At 32.9% G+C, this 25,175-nt stretch overlaps 1 protein-coding gene across 1 annotated transcript in view; it reads left to right on the forward strand.

Annotated features, from left to right (window-relative positions):
- LOC149411840 (zwei Ig domain protein zig-8-like) overlaps positions 1–25,175 on the forward strand; it is a 78,711-nt gene that overhangs the window by 47,017 nt on the left and 6,519 nt on the right. The window contains exons 2-5 of the mRNA XM_089646396.1: positions 6,110–6,483; positions 18,956–19,057; positions 23,028–23,136; positions 24,776–24,922. Coding sequence (XP_089502522.1) covers positions 6,110–6,483; positions 18,956–19,057; positions 23,028–23,136; positions 24,776–24,922 — 732 coding nt within the window. The remainder of the gene's footprint in view (positions 1–6,109; positions 6,484–18,955; positions 19,058–23,027; positions 23,137–24,775; positions 24,923–25,175) is intronic.

Below are 25,175 nucleotides of genomic sequence, written 5' to 3' on the forward strand. Positions count from 1 at the left end.
AAGAGGTCTTGGAGTTCTATTTGACAGTAAACTTATTTTTTAATCTCACGTCGAGCATATCACGTCGAAGACTTTGAAAATGTTGGTATTTATACTTAGAGTAAGTTCAGTTTTTAAAAAATCCACAAACATTTAAGATTCTTTACATATCCTACGTCAGAAGCCACCTGGAGTACTCTTCAACAGTGTGGAACCCTCATTGTTCTACTTATAAAGCATATCTAGAAAGAGTTCAGAAAAAGTTTATCAAATATGTCTATTATCGCGTACGAAATGATGCATACTATGTCCCCATAAACCGTAAATCTCTTGAACAACGCTGTGATATCAAATACCTACTAATGCTCTATAAAATACTTCATAACTATATTGATAGCCCATACTTACTACAAAATATTCATTTCAAATGTCCAAAAATAGTTACTTGATCTCTGGATACATTTTATATTCCTAAAAGCAATACAAATTACCTCGAAAATGTATTTGTAAGAAGACGCTGTAGCACGTTTAATAGATTATTCACAACATTAGTAAAAAAATGACACTGCATATTACGCCATATGTTCAACCAAAACTTAATATTTCGTTCATTTTTTTATATTTTTTTTTTTCATTATTAGATCATCACATTTCCTCTTTTCCTTTAGTAAGTTCGAATTTGAATAAATCACTTCCTCAAAGATATTATTGATGTCCATTAAACATTAAATGTGAACCTTGGAAATATACCATTTAAACACTTTTCGTCATTTAAAGATGTACTTTATCAGAATTGTTTTTATTACGTATGTTGTTATGTATTTTTCTGTTATGGTTTGTTTTGTCGTTATTTTATTAATCAATGACATAAATACTCTTATCACTGTCATATATGCATGTATAAAGACTGTTTATAACGCAAATAAATAAAATAAATAATTTAATTTAAATTAAAGTGAATGGTAGAAAAAGTTAGGAATGTCCGTGGAATACATGACATGATCAAGAAAAAAAAATTAATGTTTGAAACCGCACAAAAGTCCCAACTACTCCCAACTGTCCGGAGCCAGTAAAACTATATCATCCCCAACTGTGGTTTGTTGTGAGGCTGAAGGTAGTGGGGAAGGGAAGGAGATGGGTAAGGGGAAGGTGGGGATGTACCTGACTATTCGGATCTGGCCACCGAACACGGCCAAAACCATTTCAAGCGACGTTTCAATCCAGAATGGTGGTGTTCCACCGAGGCGATACTGAGAATATCTCCCACTCTGAAACGTGCCGTATAGTATATATTATTTTAAAACAGTAATATGTGAAATAACACAAATTATTCAAATAAAATTTACTTGCGCACTCCGGGATTTGAACCCTTCGTCCACAGAGGTCGTAGAGTCAGAAACTTTTTCAATTCTTTACGATAATATCATTTCCGCCTGGATGTAGATTTACTTTACCCAGCTTACTAGAATTCACAACTTCAAAACACTATTCATTACTGCGAGAGTGCCCGGTATACTTCAGCTAGTCTCCTATTATAAATCTTGTTTATTAGAAGTGAATAAACTATTTTGAAATCTCAGCAATTATAATTAAGAAAAAAAAATTATTAATCATTTCATTCTTCTCTCTGTATGAAAACATAATTTCCATAGAGAAATTATACAAAATGCATGTGGAATAGATATAACTAACAAGGTAATTAGAAAGTTGAAACGAAGAACATGATAATGCTTTCAAAAAGATACCATGTTTCAGCTATTAAGTAGAAAGTTCTAATTCTAATTCTTCCTTTAGTGTAATTCATGACGATTTTTATATTTTATTTAATTCTACAAAAAATATTTTGAGAAAATTTATGAATTTTCTTTAGAATTGCATATTTTTACTAACATGTGGGCTAAAACATATAGGCTATAAAACCTTTCGACTCTCGTGACCCAGACAGGACAATAAAATTGATTACCTGTGTTTATTTATTATTATTTAATATTTGTATTTTTTACAATAAATAGTTTGGTGAGGGAATTCTTGCTCAATTATAAAAAATATATATATATATATTTATAAAATATTGTTAATAATAACAAAAATATAAGCAAGAAGAAGATTTATCAATTATAGATTTTTTTTAAATAATAACAGACTTGTGGACTCTTCTGTTCCAGTAGGCTATGGCATCTCCGATCGAGGTACGTTGTGGGCTGAAGGTAGTGAGTAGATAGAGAACTAGATGTGGAACAGAAAGGTGGGAAAGTACCTGGCTTATTTCTTACACACAGACACACCCACAACACGCTTCAATCGGATTATCTCTTCAATGGTTCTTAGAAATTATATATTTTCTTTGGAAATGAAAAAAGCGTGGGTTGAAATAAAGGACATTTATAATCAAGGATATGATAATCAAGCAACAACAACATAAAAACTTTTAAGACATGATATTATTTGAGATGTTCACGGCCAAAAGTATTATAGTTGCGTAATACCCCAAATACCCTTATAATACCCAAAAAATAAATCACTATAAAATTCTTTGAAAGGTTATAATTATCCTATCTATGATTTGACATTTTCACTGCCAGAAGAATTATCGTGATTATTTTTTAGGTTATTATGCCGTTTTGCGCTTCTTCCTTTTTTGTATAAATCTCCTAATAATGTATCAAAGTTTGCAAAATTGATTTTCTGCTGATTTTTTAAAATTCTATTCGTCACAACTTCCAGATGTTATTTTTCAGTCTTTGAAGAACTTGTAACAAATCCCTACCTCGTGTATTTTTACTTCATCAAGTAATGTTTTTTTACCAATTCCCCTCGGTGTTTTTCTCTTCAATAATGAAAATGTCTTTTCTTATATTTTTCAGAAAAATCAACAAAGGTTTGTGATTTTGTTGAATGAAATACAACTCAACCATAGATCTGAAACGATACTCTGAACAACTCATTTATTTTTCAGAATATTTTCTGATTTTGTCTACATTACAAATAACAATTTGATAACATCAATTTGAGAAACAAATAAAATTTTATATTCGGATTGTATCAAATTGCAATATTCAATGGAAAATATTTTGCTAAACTCACAAGTTACGTGAAATTTGAGTTTTCAAATCATGTTTTTGACAATCTTCAAAAACATGATTTTTGAAATGTTTGCATTAAATTCGTGATTTTTTCAAGATTTTATTTTGAAAAACTGCTTAAAGGATACACTTTTCTGATAACTGCTTATGCAGAAATTTATTTATAGTTATTTTCAGAATCCTGGGAAAAATATTTACTAGACCTTTTTTACGTTTCCTCCACACAGTAGGCTCTGAGGAAAAAAATCCTTCAGGGGGCTATTTCATCTTTGGGGAAGCTGTGTGGGGGGTCTTTTTAGGGAAAGGAAGGAAAGAAAGTTTTGGGAAGGGAAAAGGTACGAGGGGTGGGTAGGAATCTGAGAGTCAATGTGTCCAAGAGTGACGGAGGTATGAATCCATCCCTCCCACTGCGGTGCAAGGCGATGGGTCGAGAGAGTCTGGCTGAAGAGATCGAAAGGTCTCCCTCAACCGGCCTGACCCGCCACTCAGTAGGTGGGCAAACGCATCCGGTGCCAAGACCTCGACAAACCTCACCCCATGAACCCCGGCACATCTGCTATGTCACCAAACGTAGCGAACCACTTGAGGTGACCTATTGCAGGGGTGTTGGTTATCCAATAAATGCTTCCCAGGGCGGCGGTACTCATACCCGCCTCCAAAATTAACCTGTAAATGTGCATCGAATTCACCCTTTCCCACTGACATTTTTTTATGTACTGAGGGGAAAACATTTTTAAACTTATTAAAGTTAGTTTTCTATTATTCGAGATTTTCACGGCAAAAAGTATTATATATACTCTATAGATTCTCTAACCCAGGGGTCTCCAAACTTTTCAGCCGGAGGGCTACATTGACTACTCCAGTGAGTTCAGAGGGCCAAAACCGTTTTAATTTCTAGACACCCATATTTTCTGTCCTAGGGAGGGGGGGGGGTAGACAATAGAATTTTCAGGGATGAAAATATAGCTTTAGATAACGTAGCTTTGAAGATAATTTTTGATACTCGTTTCTCAGACCTTGATATGATTGCGAATCAAATAAAGATTTTTCAAAAAAATCCTCTCGATATATTCGCGCGATACTTGTGGACGGAATGTATTGGTGCCAAGTACCTCGCCAACGAGCATATTTATTTATTCGCACGAAAAAATTCGCGGAGTTTTCGCCCCTTCTGAGCAAGGTCTTAGCCATTAGCTGTCACGGGTCCTTGATGACACTGGTCATTAGATGTCGCGGGCCGGATGGAAGACACTGGCGGGCCGGATACGGCCCGCGGGCCGTAGTTTGGAGACCCCTGCTCTAACCTATCGGAACAATTTATGACAAAATATTATACACAAAATATTATAATTTATCTACTTTTACTTACGACTCTTACAAACCAAGCTCATATTGAGATTGCTACTATTAGGATGAAGAGTACATTCGCGGATTTTTGATTTTCTGTGAACAAAAGAAATCTAAGTTTTCTTTTCCAAATTAGCACGCTATGCACATGTAGTTTCTGAATTGATGTTGACAAATTCATGAGGAGCCACATTCTCAATGCGCTCGTAGAGATTAAGTTGAAATTGCTTCATCGCGTCGTCCATTTGTCTTAATCTCAATATGATCAGGGCAGATGTGTGATGTGTACCTGTCCGAAACATTGGCTGAAGAAGAAAGTAGCGTAACACGGCATAATACCCCAAAAATAAGTCACTATAATACTTTTAGCCGTGATAATCTCAAATCATACATGTCAAAATTAATTAAAAATCGAAATAACATTCGATGTAAGTTACATATTAAGGACTAAGAAGTGGAAAATAATAAACGTAATCAATTTATTAATATTTTAACGCGTTGGACAAGCTACTGCGTTCACCTATTTTATTTTAGGGTAGGCAGTGTTCAGTTGGAGATCAAATTGACAATAAAAATCAAGGGATATTATAATTGTGAAATTTGGGAAGTTTTTGTAGATATTTGCTGTGGCGGTTTTAACTGCATTAACTTGGGGTGGACTGGTTCCTCTTTCTTATACTTTGAGTGTTCTACTAGTAGATATTAGCTTCTAGATAATCTCTTAGTAATAAAATGAAGGATAAACATAAAATAATATTACTAAAGTGTAGGTAAACTATTTTTACACTCTTTCTCTTTTATACGCTAATGTCTGTTTCATACATTTAGATATGCGTTAATTACATTCATTTATACTGAGTTCTTAAAGATGTTTTCACTTACGTTAGAACAATCCAGTTACAAAAAAACTCCACAGGTATATTATAGAAGGAGTAATTTATTTTAAAAAGTATTTGTCTCAGGATCATTGCCTTTCAAAAATGAACGTTGTCAATTTTAGAGTCCGTCAGACTTTTTCCTTTCGAATGAATCTCTTGATTCGATTCTACTAAGTTTCCAGAGATCTATTCTCTATTGGAAATCGTGAACAATATTAAAGATCACACAGGACAGTCACAGAAGTTTTGAGTACAAAATGCTCAAATGAAAACCTAAGGGGAAAAACAAGGAATGTTTATTCAAAACATATCAGAATTGAATGTTTAAAGTCTGTGTTTTGTCACTGACATTCATCGTTGATCCTTCTTCATAGAAAATACAAGTTTATTTTTATCTACTTATGCGCGGACGCTCATGATTCATGCCTATCACTGTCAAATATAAACCGCCATAGTTTTACAATGGTTGTTGCTAACACAATTTTGCAGTGTGAAATATACACCATGCCAATAATAGAAGACATTGTTACTTCAATTTGGGATTTTAACTGACATTCCTTTTTTATGATCTTCAAATGTCATTTGAGAAAAATTACACTCAGTTTATTTAAACTGGTTCAAATCACAGATTGAACTGCTGAAGATTGTCCACTTTACCAGTTCCTTGGAAGCACATCGGATGCTATCAAATCAAATCTCAAATCAAACAACATCAATTCTTCAACTATACCAAGAAGAATAATCGCTTTTTAATAAATTCCTTTAGTCAATGCAATATAACTAATGACATTTGTAACTAACGAAATTTTTCTTTCTTTCCAGTGCACAGATGGGCGAGATCACACCGTCACAATCCAGAATCTCGTCACCCCAGGCTACCATCACTAGCCTTCCCAGACCCGTTCCCGGAACAGTTCCAAGACCAGTTCCCAGAACCGGTTCCAGAAGAGTCTACTCCACACTCCACAATCCACCAGTACAGTGAGAGACCCAAGAAGATATCAAATAAGTCGGAGAACAATGAAGGCTCCAAGAACCAGTTGCAACTGACGCATAATAAGGGATTTAGAAAGAACAAGACAAGTACCAAAAACATTTCTGGAATCTTTTCGAGCCCCAATTGTACGACTGTTTTGGTGCAAACTGGAACGACTGCGATTTTGCACTGTGAAGTGAATGATATTGCGGAGAATACAGTGAGTATACATACCCTTATATAATAAATTTAAGCAATAACCTTTTGAGACTTCTCATAGACGTTGAATGGTGAAAAATTTGTTCGAAGCTTCGACAATTTTATCAACCTTCTAATATCTAATGAAACATTCGAACGGTCAGAGATCCCTGCTATTTGTATATTTTACTTTCAAAAGAAATACAATATTACCTTCAGAATGTTTCATTTTCGCTTTGTCATGTTCATGTAAGTAATAATAATAATAATAATAATACTTGGATGACTTGTATAGCGCCGTTTTTGTGCAAAAACACCTCAAGGGCGCTGATAGTGATAGTGATAGTGATAGTGATAGTGATAGTGATAGTGATAGTGATAGTGATAGTGATAGTGATAGTGATAGTGATAGTGATAGTGATAGTGATAGTGATAGTGATAGTGATAGTGATAGTGATAGTGATAGTGATAGTGATAGTGATAGTGATAGTGATAGTGATAGTGATAGTGATAGTGATAGTGATAGTGATAGTGATAGTGATAGTGATAGTGATAGTGATAGTGATAGTGATAGTGATAGTGATAGTGATAGTGATAGTGATAGTGATAGTGATAGTGATAGTGATAGTGATAGTGATAGTGATAGTGATAGTGATAGTGATAGTGATAGTGATAGTGATAGTGATAGTGATAGTGATAGTGATAGTGATAGTGATAGTGATAGTGATAGTGATAGTGAAATAAATTGGTTCAAAGCAAGTTTTTCAAATTTAAAAAAAAAAAATCACTTAATTTTTTAAATACTTTCTTAAAATAGTTGACTATTAACATTTCCAAAATATCATTGTTAACATATTCACACATAAATAATGTTTAAAATCTCTAGAAATTAACTCGGTTTGAAAGAAAACAATATCTACGGAGCATTTCAAAACAACAGAAAATAATCTTATTTCAACAGCGGTGAGCTAATAACATTATATCCGTGAAGTAACTGAAATGTAATCACTTAAAATTATTCAAATCTCCCCAAAGGTCGCCTTAATGTTACTTCAATGTTCATTTTTACATCAATTTGTTTACGCTGTCAGTTAAATGTTTAATCATGATTAATATTTAAAAGGAAATTGGAAGTGTTTGAATGCCACGCCCATGTTTCAGACTTGCCGCTATAATAATTAAAAATGACTTAATGGTGTACTAAAATATACTTGTATGTTTATTTTTAAAAAGTGTCCACTCAAATATATGACGTCATAATTTAGGCTTCGAGGCAGTGAAGAGGTTAATTAGTGGAAGTCGGTTATGGGTGTATGTCTGTTTACAAAAGTTAGTTCTTTTCTATTTAACTACTGGTTATGGAAATTATTTCTTCCAATTGAAGGATTATGGCTTCCCTAATTTGGGTATTTTTTTGGGCTAAAGGGAGAGTGTAAAGGAAGGAGATGGGGAAGATGAAGAGTGGGAAGTACCTGGCTATTCAGATCTAGTCACCAAACACGGCTAAAGCTATTTCTAGTTTGCAATTCTTAATGGTGGTCTTACACCAGGGCTAAACCGAGAATATCTACTACTCAAATATTATTGAACATATAATTATTATTTTTACTGGCCTTTCTGGGATCTGGGAGTCGAAAGATCTTATGTAAAATTGCGACATCGGTTTTCTTTCAAGTTGTATTCGAGTAAATTACACTTCTCACATTATTTATTTTTTTAAACTTTGAGGTTAAAAACGTGGTTTAGTGAAATATTAGTTAATATTTTGAAATAAATAATCTCACACACAAGTCTTCCTTGCCCACACCCAAAGCGCGCGACAGATTTTGAAGTGTCACGTGATCAAGTCAGTGCCATCGAGCAACTACAGTTTGCAAATGACGGCGATTGTTGTTGATACTCATTGAAACAGAGTTGTTACACTAATTTAAGCAGTGAAGTTTACTTAGCGACAGAGCTGACTTATTCATTTGGTCGTCGCGCGCCTAGGCCTATATTCTAGTCGGCCTTGCCCACACCAATATGACGGCACCTATTCGGGCTTGAACTTTTAAATTATCGAGCTTTTCGAGAAGAGCTTTTATTCAAGCTCTAAAAGAAGTTTCGTGGAATTTCAATTAAAATTGGCCCGTATTTGCCGGGAATCTCGTATGGAAGACTTAGCAAAAAAGATTCAAAGCTTTTACGAATAGTAGTCACGAATTCCACCCATCTTCACTCAGGTTTATATTGAATAATAAAATTTAGAATACACGGTGTCTGAAAACTCGCAGTATGAGAGGGAAACTTGTGATTATACAACACATGGAGAACCCAAAAAAAATAATCTTTTAGAGCCGGATACAAGCTTCCTCGAATTTTGAAAAGAAGATTAAACATGTGTTTTTTTTTCAAATTTGAAGTAAGAAATTTCATAATCGGATTTAAACTCGAAGATCGACTCCAACTGTGATGTAGACCAGTTTTCCGGACACCGTGTACTGAAAAAATAAACTCATTTTGACACTTCTTTTTTTAATTCAAAGTTTTTGATGAAAATGATATTGTGATCCAATTCGTATTACTTGATTTTCTCAATATTTCTGGCCTGGTTTATTGAAGACCTTAAAAATCTTGCGATTTGTTTTAAAATCAATATCTTTACAAGAACGTTTTACAAAGCTAGAACTCATCCTTATGAAGATAATAGTTAGTAAATTATCGTTTCGTTTTGATTAATATTATTTTATAGCATATATTATGAACTACTGATATGCTCTGAGACGACGATTTAACTTTCAATACCAAAATTATCTCAATAAAAAAAAATTCAAAATAAACTGCCATCAAACTACACAACGTAGACATAGATATAGATATGAACAATCAATGCAACGAACGCTGGACTCTGAAGACAAATACCACCTATGAATAAAGACACTACCATAATTTGGCTACACAACATAGATGTATATATAGCCATGAACAATCAATGCAATGAACACTGGACTCTAAAGACAAATACCACCTATGGATAAAGACACTACTATAATCTTGCTTCAGAAGGTAGATATAGACAAGAAAAATCAATGCAATGAACACTGGACTCCGAAGACAAATATCACATATGGATAAAGACAATACTATAATCTTGCTTTGGAAGGTAGATATAGATACAGACATGAACAATAAATGCAATGAACGTTGGACACCGAAGACGAATACCACCTACGGATAAAGACACTACCATTATCTGGCTACAAACATTCATTCACATGATAAATAAAGTAAATCTACAACTCTTAATTCATCCATGGATAATATCTGTTAGATATTAAATATAGACATTATTCTACATTATCATCAAATGATTCATTAAACCTTTTACACTTGAACTACTATAAATATAATGCAAAAGCACGAACTCATCTCAACATTTCATCTGTCATTCGGAATCTTCGATACCAAACTCATATTAGCCGAATCGAAAATTTCAAAACAAAATCTTTGTAATGCCTGTCGTATTTGGAAAATCATCAGTATAACCCTATTCCTTTTTACAAAATGAGAAAAAATGACTTACCGTTTCGGAATAAGATTATGTATTGCCTTATTGACTCACCAGCTATGAACGCAATACTATAATATCGAATAACTTTTTATACATAAAATTTAAAATCGAAAAACGCACATACGTAACTCCTTTGTTTGGTCGTATCTGAAAATCTTACAATGCCTTAAGAGATATTTATACTGTACCACTGTACTCTTAAAACGTTTAAAATCAAATTAACATTCCGATGTACTTAAATCACAGTTTTTATTTCCTTATTGTTTATTTATCATTTACTGTACTATGTAATATTGTAACTTTCAATATCTACTTGTTTCCTAATCTGTAACCATGACAAAAATTATTGTAAATGGAACTTAACGGGGTATCGATTCTCCAATCCAGGCCGCTCGCAATCGCCGTCGAAAGTACATACATTGGTCGACACTCTTATTCTTGAGTCTCGTCGAATGTTCACGTCTACATACGCCAAACGTCAAAAGTCATTCTACTCGAACAACGAGTGGTTCGACCCACTTCGTCGAGAATCGAAGCTCTGGTTTATTTTACGTTGACATTAATATAACAATTATTTACAAGTGCAAATGATGTCTCATGAATAAGAGATACTTAGATAAAAAATAAATAAAAATCTACTACCGACACATATTCAGAACTTCTATAACGTAACAGTAGTATGAACGCTTATATTTTTTACTGTTAGTTTAATGTTTTTTCTCGTTTTCCAATGTTTTAGGTGGTTTGAAAATGAATAATTTTACTAGATTTCTAATGAATTAAACATATGATATCAGTAAGTTTTCTCCGTGTACGACAGTGATTACAAACTCAAACTATAAACAAAATGTATACAGAAATAATTCAATACAGAAAATAATTTAACATGGATAACTCGTGGTAATAAAAACTATATGTTTAAACTGAGCAAACCAACAAAACTTTTCACTGAAAGCAACAGTAGTAGAAAATAAACACCTATCAATTCTACCTGGCTCTGGGCTACTAATAGCAGTGGCGGCTCGTGACTTTTTGGTTACTAGAGTGCTAATATTACAAAAAATGGCTTAATTGATGTTGTTGTAGCTGAAAACGATTTTTTATTTTTTTTTCGAAAAATTGATTTTTTGTATGAAGATTTTCAGGAATTCCGTGCGGCACACGGCTATACTGAAATTTCCTGAAAATCTTCATACAAAAAATCGATTTTCGAAAAAAAATAAAAAAATCGTTTTCAGCTATAACAACATCAGAAATGCCATTTTTAATAATATTAGCACTCTAGTACACCCAAAAGTCACGAGCCGCCACTGACTAATAGACTGTTTCGACTATGGAATTATTTTTTACCGCTCACTTTAATTCCCGACAATTAATAACAGTTATTACAGCTTTAAACAGACCAAACCAACGCGACGCCATCGTTTGACCAAATATTCCTGTTTGTAAGTAATTACTTAGCCAAGCAAATAGCTCTGTAGAATTATGTAGTTATTCTGTTAACTTTTTCAAACACAACAAACATATTTTGTGGTACAATTTTTATTCAAAATAAATAATCACTTAGTTTTAACCAATTTTTTAATGTTTTGGAAACCAACATGTTTCGTAAGCAATGCTCACTTAATCAGAGTATACTTAATACTAAATTACAATAATAGACTTAAACTAGCAGTTAAAAACCCGCTCCGCGGGTTTTTTTCTGCTAGGCCCTTCGGGCGGCACTTGGTTGGGCTTCGCCCAGTTTAAGTGATACTAACAACAATTATATTTAATAGGTAGATATTAGGTCATTCACAGAGAGAGGGTGAGTATATATTGTTAAATCACGGAACAGGAAGGAGTTTAGGCATATAAGAATGACAGTTGTTCGGCTAAAACTTTACCTTTCCCGAATAATTGCCTAAATGGCTAAATGTAAATTAATATAGGTAATTATTCGGAATCGCTGGACACGGAAAAATACGAAATATTTTTAAATAATACCTTCTGATTTACCTTAATTACTATAAAAGGAATCGAACAGCATTTGGGAAATTTTTAATTTTAGCTTTTTAATTTTTAATTACGTAAAATGAAAATTCGCTTTCGCTGTATGGGATAACAGCCTGAATAATTTATGTTGATAACATTTTCTTTTGTCGGTATTCCTGAAATGAACGGCTAGAGACAATTGAAAAACGTAAATTAAAAAGTTATAATGTAATACAATATTCCGGCAAAATAGTGCCTACTTAAATAACACAAATGATTTATTTCGCTATTATTATCATTATTATTTTATTTAACCTCACCTATAATAACCTAACCTAACCTACAATAATCCAGCCTAACCTATAAAAATCCAACCTAACCTATAATAACCCAACCTAACCTAACCCGTAATAACCTAACTAACGTTACCTAACCTAACATAACCTGACTAATCCTAACCTATAATAATCCAACTTAATCTAACCTAACCTATAAACTAACTTGAACTATACTAATCCAACCTAACCTAACCTAACCTAGCATAACCCAACCTAACCTATCCTAACCTATAATAACCTTTTTTTAAATATTTCCTTACTTGTAAAAGAAACCAAAATACCTTTATTTTATTTTTTGAGCTTGGCTAAAATAGTACCACCTACCTAGTATTTGCATAGAGTAAATGGTAAAAATTCTAGCCACTCATATCAGGAATACCAAAAAAAGAAAATATCATCAATAGAAATTATTCCGGCTGTCATGCAATACAACGAAAGCGAATTTTAATTTTACGTAATTAAAAAATGCTAAAATTAAAAAATTCCCAAATGCATTCAGATTCCTTTTATATTAATTAAGGTAAATCCGAAGAATTATGTCCAGCGATTCCGAATAATACCTTAATATAATGTATATTATATACCTGGCAAAATGATTGTTTTATTAAACATATAAGTACATGTCAGATTAGAGATTTGTTGACTAATTTTACAATCAACGAAGCGTTTCTATCTTCCGATTGTCTTTCATGTTATTTTATTGAGTTGGCAGTGCCTATACTTCCGCGTATTGTTAACTTCATGTCGGTGTTCTGTCAAATAGTGCGAAATTATTATTTACGTAAATAATATTAAATATCAATATTTTTCAAAATCGTACATGCAAAGACTTGTTGTTTATTGTCATTAAGTTGAATCAAATGTTTGTTTTATTTGTAAATGCGTATTAAAACTGTAGTTTCACGTAAATAATTACCGTTGTTTGAATAAATGAAATTGTACGTATTTGTATATCGCTCTTATGCGCTCTGTCGGCCAATAGCAAAACTACTCCAGCGGCCGGTAAAGGAGGGATTGACATTTTTAAGGAACCCTGGAATGTCTGATTCTTGACAGACGTCAAATATATAAAACGTAATTGTGGATAATTTTTACTGTAATGTAATTAATCCAATGCATTGTGAACTTTCTAAAACATATTTTCTTCGATATTATCTAAAAATTATTTGAGCAGAAAAGATGCTTTTGAAGAAATCTGCGGATCCTATTTTAGTATTAAATCGGGTCATAATTTTGAAGTTAGCGGAATTTAACCGAAACAAACAATTTAAATTTGACCAATCAGAGGGCCTACATCGTCCAGACGCTAGGACAATAATACTATCAGATTTGCAAATGGCTGGGAGTGAACGAGAAGGGACGAGGGAGGAGGGGGGAAGGTGTAATGGGACATATTTTTTTTACAAAGGTAATATATTTAACAAAGGGTCATTTAAAAAGATTGTTAACCCCTCCAGCATTTTAGGGTCATAAGCAGAATATATGATGCAAAAGTGAATAGTAGCAGAAGTCGGGGACGCCCGAGGAAGACATGACACGACCAAGTCAATCAGATACTTGAATCAGAATAATAGAAGAGTATGTACGAATGTGAATGAGGCAAGGAGTGTGTGCCAAGACCGAGTTGTTTGGCTTTCCGTCCTCTCTGCCTACCCCTACGGAGAAACGGGGTGATGGTTAGTTAGTTAAGAAGCTTATTCTTTTATTTTGTGTTTGAAATATTTCCGGTAACAACGCATCTGATATATAATAAAGGTTATTGACATTCCAAAAGGCTATTAGCCAACTCACCTCCTGAAAATAACGTCGGTTGATGATAAATTTATACCTCCCCGTACTGAATGTACTAACTGGGGGATACAGTGTAACGATGAAAAAAAAAATTTAAAAGTAGTACCTTTTTTTAATATGAAGAGTCCTAACTAAGAAAACCAAGAGTCACAAGCAAACCATTTCACGCAACGTTTCAATTCTGAAAGGTAATCTTACACCAGGGCGACACTGAGAGTATCTTCCTCTGGAACGTGCCGCAAGAATACTATTTATTATTTTTAATGAGTAAATTGTGGCCTAACAGAAATTAATCAAATTAAAATTTACTTGCGTACGCCTGGATTTGAACCTGCGACCTCTGTCTTGCTAGTGGAGAGCTTTACCCCTCAACCATGGAGGTCGTTGTACTATTTTACAAAAAAACGATAACGGTCGCAACTAGGAACCGAGCCTAGAACGGGACAGGCGTCTTAAATCACTCGTCTTTATTCATTCTGCACGTGTGATACGTATAAATACGTATTTCTCTGAAATTCGATGACATTACAGCAGTTAATATACGCAATAGTTGTCGGTCTTATCCGTTCAGAATTTGGCTCGGTTCCAATATCCGGGTAGGAAGGTTCAATCCTTAGTCAAACCATTGAAACGTGACTGAAACTTCATGTATTTCGAAATTGTTCCATAAATTGTTCAGTTTACACCACCGCGAGACTTTTTCACAATTCAATCCAGAAAGTCATTAAGCATTAAACTGACATCCAAAATATAATCCACCCAAAAGCCTCATTTAACCTTTAACCCATTTGAATGTTTTATATTATTATGTAATCTCTCTTCTGTCGGTTTCATCTGCTACAATGACGGTTACAGAAAACGACAATCGTTCCTAGAACTTGACTTTACAAAACGCATCTCCTTTGGGCCAAAGTAACAAGTAAAGCAAAACCACTGCATAGATAACTCCTAGAAGTGTGATCGAAATACAGAGTTATTCAAGTCGGCGATAGAGCGTTGGAAGCCAAATCGGACTTATTGGACGGAAAACAGTGGAACATTTTTTTTGCACTTTATGTGTCTCATCTAAAATGGATCTATATAAATTTAAAAAAAAACGATGACGATCCTAGGCATCTAGAAAGGCCAATGAATTAGACAATCTTTTTTTAAATATTCGATGTTTTAAAATATTAAAGGCCAATTTCGGTCCGTTTCAGATATTGATCAGTTGTCGAACATTACATATGAAATTTTATACTTGTCATCTGATCAAAATTTGTCACAAAAGATAAATCAGCGTTTTACGGAGAGCGTTCAAATTTCAGAAACTCAAAATCTGAGGAAAGTTTAACGAAAAAAACCCAACCTATTTATTATGATTTAAATTATTGGACAATTTTATTGCGCGATTATAAATAATTTTTATTTACGGGCGATTAATTTTTTTTTTCAACGCTTTTGGTTTGATGAATTAATACTAAAACGGTTCGATTGCAACACTAACATAATATTTGGAATGACAAACTGCAGTCCATTTATTAATCATTAATGACCGTCTAACTTACATAAATGGATGTATATATATTTTATATTGTTAGTTTTGATAGTTTATCGCGTACTTTTTCGGTTCTCTCAAAAACGCATCAAATCTATGGGCGTGACCCGTTACGTCACTAATATTCATTAACATCGAAGAACATTAGGTAAAACGTTGACATCTCAGCACTTATGTTATCGTATTGAATCAAAGTGCAAAAATGCATCCATGACCGCACCTGATAAGCAATTAGCCGGTGTTTAAAAATCTGCATTAAAACAATTTCACCGGTTCATGTGAATGTGGACTAGAGATGCCAATGCATATTTTCTAAAACACCTACAAAAGATGAAGAGCTTTCTAGTCATTTTCGGATTTTCTCTTTTGTTCAAGTATTAAAAATAAAAAATAATATTTCTTGCAAAAAACAGTGCGTTCTTACAATTATTGTAAATATTATTTTTCAATATGTGTTGATACTCAAGAAATGTCCAGAATTAAAAGAAAGGACTCCAGGCAAAATACCCAATTATTGAAAATCTTAGAAATTGCCCGCAATATAGGAAATTCTCCACGAATTGACAACCTTGGTGTGTATGTCGTTACTCACGTAGACTGGTTTTGATGAATAAGAAAATTTTGTGGTACCAAACAAACAGTGCGTTTTAATGAGATGGTGTTTTATTCGTATAATAAAACTTAATGTTCAGAGTTTGTTGACCTATTGAAACTATATGTTTTTAGCCATGAAATCTTTGATTCGAGTTGCTTATTGCAACAATAATAGTCAAAACTATTGTAAGATTATTAATTGAACTGAAGCAAAGGCTAATGATTAACAACATTTTTGACCAAACCATCAAATCTTCGTACAATTTCGCGGTTGCTAAAAGAATTTTAGAATGTTCGTTTCAAAACTATGATCCATAAGAAAACATGGCTTTCAGCTGCAATGCCCGTAGTAAACAATGAATGTTAAAGTAAGGAAAAATTTACCTTACTTCGGGCAAACTAGATACACCTACAACATAGATGTTTATCCCTTCAGTGGGCGACACTTTATACCTTTACCCTTTTATCGTCCTCGCATTCTTAATACTGCGTCGTTTGGAATAATACCCGATTCAGCCGGTTTTATTTTTCTACCCGCATGAGTCGGTGGGTGTCGGTGGGGGCGAGGGGAGGACTTGGTAATTCCTGTATAACCCCAAATATCTAAACCATTTTCGTATCTTATTTTTTATTTTTAAAACTGAAATCCCAGAGTTCGGGGTTCAGGAAAGGCCGAATGGAAATCGACTTTTGTTTTTATCTCTGTTACTCGGTTGGAGTGATACGATTTTTAAAAATCCATGAAATTGATACACACCTGACCTATTTTCTGATTTCAATTCAACTTCGACGATTTATCAATTATGTCATTAAAAAAAAAATCTCGTTTTTGAGGCTTTCTCCACTTTTGGACTTACCGTTTAGAGGATCTTTTTATGGAATGGGAAAAAGTTTACCGGATGAATAATAGGCGTTAAAATCGCTTGACAAACGGAGTCTAGAAACATACGATTTCAAGCAGAAAAGTGGTTTTTATTTATTTTGTAAATATTTTTTATAAAAAAGCAAAAAAGTTAATCAAGGGAAACTGTCGCAGATAATCTTAGCTATAATACTGTATTTTTTAAAGTTTTTTTCCTTACACGTTCATACATTTCTATTGAAAAAAAAATTACCACTTTATTTTTTTATTGTGTTATTTATTTTTTTTATTTGTATTCTACTGATAGGAAACGATAAGAAAACTTTCAATTTATCTAGAGCATAATTTTTTCTTTTCATAATGTACACCAATTCGTTATAAAGATGAATCAAAATAGTGATTTAGCACTAAGCTTCGCCTTAATGTGAATACCGCACAAGTGTCTGAACTGTGTTTGGAGTCAGTCTATGGCATCCCTACCTGGGGTATGTTATGAAGCTGAAGGCAGTGGGGAAAGGTAGAAAATATGATAGTTGAAAAGTCAAGAAATATTGATAAAACCATTCTATGCTAGGTTAAATCTCTGAATGATGTTATATCAGCAGGGCCATATGGTATAGGTATAGATGTTTGAAGATGTGTACAGTAATCCCAGAGAGAAGTTGTACGTGACGTAATTTTTCTAGTATCTTCTGTCCTTTTCGTTTTCATACAAGACGTGTGGATAACTAATATTATGTGTATGTCCAGTACTGGATATTAACTAAATTCCTAGTGTCCACGAATCTCACTTAAAACTGCTTGCAAACATGCTGCTTCGGTTTCATAAGCTCTTTATTTGTTAAACAGTGTAAACACGAGTTTAACATTTATCAAATAAGAGGTATCAGCAAATTGCACCACTTTGTTTGGAAAGGTAATTACATACCCAATCCTAGTTTTTTTCCGAAACATGTTGACTAGACACGTATTTCTAAGTAATATTTAATTAACATATTTAAATTGTTTTTTTATTAGTAAGAAAACTGTTTCTTCACGTTTTATGCCATTTATAAAATAAACAAAATATGAATAATTTTTCAACTTTCAACTGTTAACGAAAAAATCTCGCCAATAATTATTTTCTATGGATTTAATTATCAATATTTGAAAAAAAAAATATGAATAATTAATTATTTTTATAGCGGCACATCTCAGCACCATAGAAAAAAATTTGCTTATAATGTATTAATAATAACGCTCTTGGCCAGATCTTTCCATAACTCTAATGGAATATGATGTTTGTGGCTAGTACCTAAGGTTTTTGAGAGGCTTGTAGGGTAAAGAATTCAATTCTAACTCGGTTTAACCGACACGCATTGTACAGATGCAATCGTAATAAAACTCAGATAAATAAGTCAACTGTGCGTGGCAAAGTCACAGTTTATATCAACATAGGTAAGTTTTCAACGGTTTTTGCAACAGGCAATGCTAAAAGCAACACAGCAGAACCCAACAATTGATTTTTTTTAAATAATCCATATAAATGTTAATGTTCTTTTGTTCAAAAGCTTAAATCTCCAAAAGTTCTTCACCGATTGCTTTAAAATTTTGACACAACCTTGCATTCGAATACTCGTGTGCTCTTATATACCTATTTTATAGAGATGTCACCTGTGACAGTTAAAAACAGCGCAATAGGTTGGACGTAAAGGCAACACGCGCTATTGTTTCTCTATCTGCACAGACAGACTGAGCCACAGCAACGCATGGCAAGGTACAGCTATTAATTAGTAAAAAAGATATCTAAATCGCATTTTTTCATCATCCATTTATCTCGTTCTAAAAATGCTGCCTCTTTTATTTCAGGTTACGTGGATTAGGAAAAAGAATCACTCTCTTTTAACCGTGGGCTTTGTCACATACAGCGCTGATCCACGATTCTTCACCGCCCACGGAAAACACCCAAAGGTTAGTAACTTAAATAATCCAATAAGATTATAAGATGAAAAGGAATATGAAAGGATAATTTGAAAACGAAATCTTCGGGTCAACACTGTTAATGTTGTTTTTTTTTATTAATTTACTGCTAATTTAAACCATTTTAATAAATATGATCACATTAAGCTAATTTAAAAAACAAAACAAATATTTTCGGCATACCACAAGGATCACTTTCAAGCCCTCATTAAAAATTCCCATCTCGAATTGTGTATTAAATTAATATATCTCTACCTACGTTAAAACCAAACCAAAACCAACACATAACTTCTTATTTAGTTAGTCATATTGTGACATACGGTCCGTAATAAATTATGTTTGTTCATGTTTTTAAATGTATTTAATCCATCCTAACACACAACATAAACATATGTTTTAAATTACCCCTCTCCCATGGGATAGTAAGTATATCACTCATAAACGATATGATTATTCGCTCAGTGCGTATTTCGCAAATAAGGGTTATATTTAAAATGTTTTTACTGCCATTTTTATATGCCACTCACATTTTTTGCCACAAAGGGTTTATGTTAAATTTTGACACACCTGTACAGAATTTCTGCTTGTGATGCCTCAGGGATTCAGAAGCATGATCTGAAATTCCCTTTACGACCCCCCTTTCTACCTACTTACATTACAATAAAAAAATAATATTATTATTTCAATATGTACATATTTTTTTCAAACACGATGAATAGTCTCAAGTTTTTGCCATGAGTACAATTTTAATAATAGTGATACGAAATTGGGGTAATTTTTCCTTTTGCAATTTTCTTCTTATATTAACACGTGTGCAATTTTCAAAGAGTACTGAAGATAAGCTTCGCATAACCACAGTTAGATAAAGATTTCCTGATTATATAATATTCATCCTTTAAACCATGTTTCCTCTGATGTGGGTTAAAGCCATGAAACCCTAAAAATAAAAATCCGAGGCATTGTAATCTTTTTGGTTTGATTCACTCATGGATATTATATTTTTTAAGAAAGAAAAATATTTCCGCGTTACGAATAATCTAATATATTGATCATAATCATAAATATTGTTTATTACGCATAGGTACTAAATAATCGGTACCTACCAGTAATTCTTTTATTCTTTGCGAATATTTGTTTGGTTGGAATGAAGGATTTAGATAGCAGATGATTGAACCCGCCACACCTGAGTGAAAATCCGATTAATTTATATACTCGATATTAATCGGTCATGTAAATTATGTTGAAAGAGTTGATCGGTTGTTTCGTGACATCTCCACCGTTCAAAGAATGAGAACTTTGTTCCTTTCTCTGCCTATGAACACTTGTGATACTCGATGCAAGTTTATATGCCCACACCAATTAGACTATTACACAATAAATCGTACGTTTTTACGGCAGCAAGTCTTCCGTCAATGTTGAGTGAGGCCCACACATGGTTCATTTGCACCATAAAACCGTTATTAAAATTTCACAGGCACTTCTGACCATTGATCATCTCCCGACGAAGTCACTTCTCGAGATGACAATGCAATTTATTTTTATAAGCAATAATTATTAGCCTGAAACACTCATACACATTGAAAAATCTCCTGATAAAAGATACATGACGCCAACGGGACTTGAACCCGTGTCCTTTCGATTGCCGGTCGACAGCTGAGCCAATGACCACTGAGCTATGGCGTCATGTATCTTTTATCAGGAGATTTTTCAATGTGGATGAGTGTTTCAGGCTGATAATTATTGCTTATAAAAATAATTGTTACCCTTTGTGCTATGCATAAAAAAATCTTGTCTTAACATTAGTTTACCAAAAAAAAAATACAATGCAATTTCACGGAAGATTCATCGAACCGTAATTACCTTGTTAGGTCGTTACAGAGCTAGAAATAATTAACAACTTCACTGTTAGCCGTGACCGAACACTTTTTGTGCGGATTCAAACATGGGAGAAGAAGAGAACAAAGCCATCGAAAACAAGGCCATGAAAAAAAAAATGTAATTTATACACAAGAACTTATGTAAATCTACTTGCTTGTACGGAAAATGTCTATGTTACGATGATCATATTTTGCGTACGCCGAAAACAGAAGCAGAGTTTATCGCGATTAATTTTTGGGCTACTTTGCCGTGTTGTGCTTCCTTCATCTTTAGTCAACATTTCAGTGTTGTTCATCATCAGGGCAGACGCAACATTGCATAATAACTTAAAAAATAGTCATGATAATTCTTTTGGCTGTGAAAATCTCAAATCATATTTTGTCTCTTTGAGTAAAATAATCAATATCACAGAGCTTTTATTTGCATATGTTATGTACCATGTTGTTACAATGAATAGAACTTTAACTTTACATTATTGTTTTAACAACAAAACTGTTTTACATAATTATTTATTCATTCGACTATTGTGAACGTTGAGCTTGAAGTAAAATCACTATTCATAACTCAAGTAGTCATTTTGCATTAGCACGCTAGATTGGCAATCGGTTTGGTTTTTATCAGAAAATTGAAAAAATACGCTTAAACTTACAGGACTTGTAGAACATTTTCTTTTCCTTTATTTCTTTAGTGAAAATTGCAAATAAAAATATTTAAAAGATTAAGAAATAAGATTCATTACAGGGTGTAAGACGTAATAATATAGATAATTTGCCAGGTGAAAAAGTAATTATATGAAATTGAAAAAGTAATTAAAAGAATTTGAAAACGTTGAGTTGAATAAGTAATTATATGAAATTGAAAAATTTAATAATATATAATTGTTAAAATAATTATATGAAACTAAAAAGTTCATTTTGGAAGTAATTTTATGAAATTAAAAAAGTTGAGTTTTAAATGTATATATGATATGAATAAAGTTGAGTTGATAAAATTATCATATGAAATTAAAATAGTTGAGTTTAAAAGTAATTATGTGAAATTGAAAAAGTTGATTTTAAAAGTAATCATATTAAATTAAAAACGTGATTTAATAATTAGAATATATTCCGAAATGTATGCAGGGTTAGTGCAATACAGAACATTCAATATTTTAAATAATATAAAATACGATAATAAAAGTAAAATAATGAATTCCTGTAATATTCAAAAATCTGTTAATGAAAAAATAAGAATTCCTGTAAAATTCAAAAATTTTTGAAACGAAAAAATAATTCAAAAATTTTTGAAACGAAAAAATAAGAAAATACACAGATTTAGGAAATGAGATAAAAAGAATTTGGCATTCTCAGACTATAGAAATATTACCATTCGTTATTTCGGCTACTGGCATTATACCTAGCTCTCTCATTCAAAATTTAGGCGTATTAGACATATCAAAAAATTTATAAATAAAGATGCAAAAGTCGGTCATTTTGAATACATGTAGGATAACGAAAGATTTTAAAAATATTTATGCTGAGGGATCAGTAGGATTTATAAGCCCTGTTAGGAGTTCTACCGAGCCGAACCCTCTGATATGAAAATATCTGGAGTCGGTGAATTATTTTCTCATTTGATCTTTGGGGAGTTGACGTGTTGTTCTTGTATTGTTTTGTATTTATTTTGCTTATATAATGCACTTGCATAATGTTGATTGACTAGATGATCATTTGTGGAAAAGTGTGTGGAAGAGTTTAGTTTTTCCTATGGGGAAGATTTAACCCTTACATAAAATCGGAAGTAGTACATAGATAGGCACAAAAAACGCGGAAGTTAAAAAATTAAATATATGTAATTAAAAGTCTAGTTGAAAAAGTAATTATATGAAATTCCGTCGATAAAAAAAAAGCTATGAACGCTCTGAAAATTAAATAAAAACACATTTGGTTCTGTTATTTAACATAAAAAAATCACAGTGTTTATTTAAATTCTGCTTAGGACATTTGTTCGAAGATTTTTGCTCTTTAGGTCATGCTTAATTTAATACTTTTGCTTATGCCTATTTTTTATATTTGCACGTTAATAACATTCGCTCACTTTCCAGGACTGGGCGTTGCACATCAGGTTTGCTGCCCCAGGCGACGCCGGGATGTACGAGTGTCAGGTTCCTACGCACCCCCCGACCAGTTTATACGTCAAACTGGTCATCGTGGGTTAGTACTGATTGTTACACTTACTCTTGTTGTGAGTGACGGAAATGTAACACTGTTTTGTTAATTTCATGTTATTTTGCAATCTACCATGTTCCTATTTTTTTTTTTTTCTGTGCGAAATAGGTATGATCATTACATTTAACAAAATTGCCTGTTTTAGAAGATATTCTACGAATGTTCAATTATAATCATCTATCTGTATTTTCTTCTTATATCGCATGTCGTTGCCGTTGCAATTTGCCTCATGATCATTGCCTTTCAAAAGAAGAAATTTACCTTTCGAATGTTAGTAAACATGAAAAATTACTACACCTTTTAACATCTGACCAAAACTTAAGCAAAAGAAATACATATCAATAACACATTTCAAAATCATAATTAATAAATTATTTTTGGAAACTACTTTATCGCTTGTCTGATAATGTTTTATACTCAGTTCTAATTTCAAAAACTAAAAGTTGAATAATTTTACGCACTACTTCAAATCACGCACCATGCACTGTACCCAGAGCCAAAATTCCAAACATTCCGAGAATGTCTTAATAAGGCATACATTCGCCCAGGAGAAAGATTGATTTAAGGTATTTAAATCTGAAATTCAAACACGTACGATTAAAAAAATTAACACAAACCCGTTTCAAGCTTTTATCAGTAATCTTATTGTCCTATTAATTTAACGAACTCTCTATTTCCGCGCTAGGGTGGAAAGCAGGGTTGGCACAAGGTACCAGTGGAACCTATTCCACGCTCGAAGTGTCTATTTAGGCGCCGAGTGTTTTCTCCGCGGGAACTATTGGCGTGCGTGACTCGGGCCCATTTCACGCAAGGTTGATTTCCCGGCCAGGGCTGGCACAGGCCATTTGTTTTATTATTATTATCAGTGAGTCGCTTAGTTTTTTTTTGCCTTTTTGGATGTTTGACACAATTCCGAGCCGTTTTGATGGAAGGAAAATTATGTTGGGTGTTTTATGCAAATTTGTTGTTCTTGGAAATTGACTTTAAGAACATATTTAGATAGGTATATAGAAAATACAAGAGGTAAAAGGGAAAAAAAATTAAGGTAAAGAGTATCAAATTGGAGAATGTGCATTTGGTTGTTTTTTTTTCCTTACCGAATTCATAATTTTTTTTAAAGATTTTTTTTATTTACTTCAGATATTTTAGCAGTTTGACTTTTCTGATGTCGGCACGATACGTACAGATCTACAAACATATCTTTTTAGTTAGTATTAACATTGTGTATTAAAAAAATTGTAAATTATTATAAAAAGTATAATAACATAAAAATAAATCATAATATAATCATCAAGTAGCGAGATTACTTAAAACTAATGTTTTGTAAGCATCTTGTCATAATTTAGATTTTACTGTCAAAATTTGAATTTTCATAATTTTTCCGGTCGAAAAAACCACCAATTTCATTTTTAAATTCAAGAAAACTCCATTACATTTGGTGCCATGGTTACCCAGGAGAACCATTTTCTTTCAGTCAAGCAGAGTTTATTAAGCTTTTACAAAAAATAAGAATCGTTACATTTGGTGCCGTAACCAGGAGGTATGGATATTAATAAATATTTTTTTAGAGAAGGAGCTTTATGACAATACCGTTTGGAATGCTGATTTTTTATTTCATTTTCAGAGGCCAACGCAGAGATTATAGGTGGTCCAGATAAGATAGTTCAACAAGGGTCCATGCTGAGACTCACGTGTCAAGTTAGGAAATCTACTGAGCCCCCCACATATCTCTTTTGGTACCATGAGAACAGGATGATCAACTATGACATAGGTAAGAACTTGAATTATAACCATACTACTCATTAACGTTGTACTAAGTTTGCAGCACAAGCATCGACTGTTATCAAAAAGGGCCATCAAACGAAGAGCCCTTTTATGTATCTCCTATTGAATATAGTTTGCTTAACGAACAGTACCTACATCAAAAATGATTCCTCGAATATATTAAGAGATAATGAGAAATAATGTTCTATAAATATTGAGAGTCGAAAAGCTCTAAGCTACCTTTTCTAACCAGTCATAGT

The sequence above is a fragment of the Hesperophylax consimilis genome, chromosome 24 (assembly GCF_061612785.1).
Source record: "Hesperophylax consimilis isolate HC1 chromosome 24, BYU_Hcon_1.0, whole genome shotgun sequence".
Taxonomy (NCBI): domain Eukaryota; kingdom Metazoa; phylum Arthropoda; class Insecta; order Trichoptera; family Limnephilidae; genus Hesperophylax; species Hesperophylax consimilis.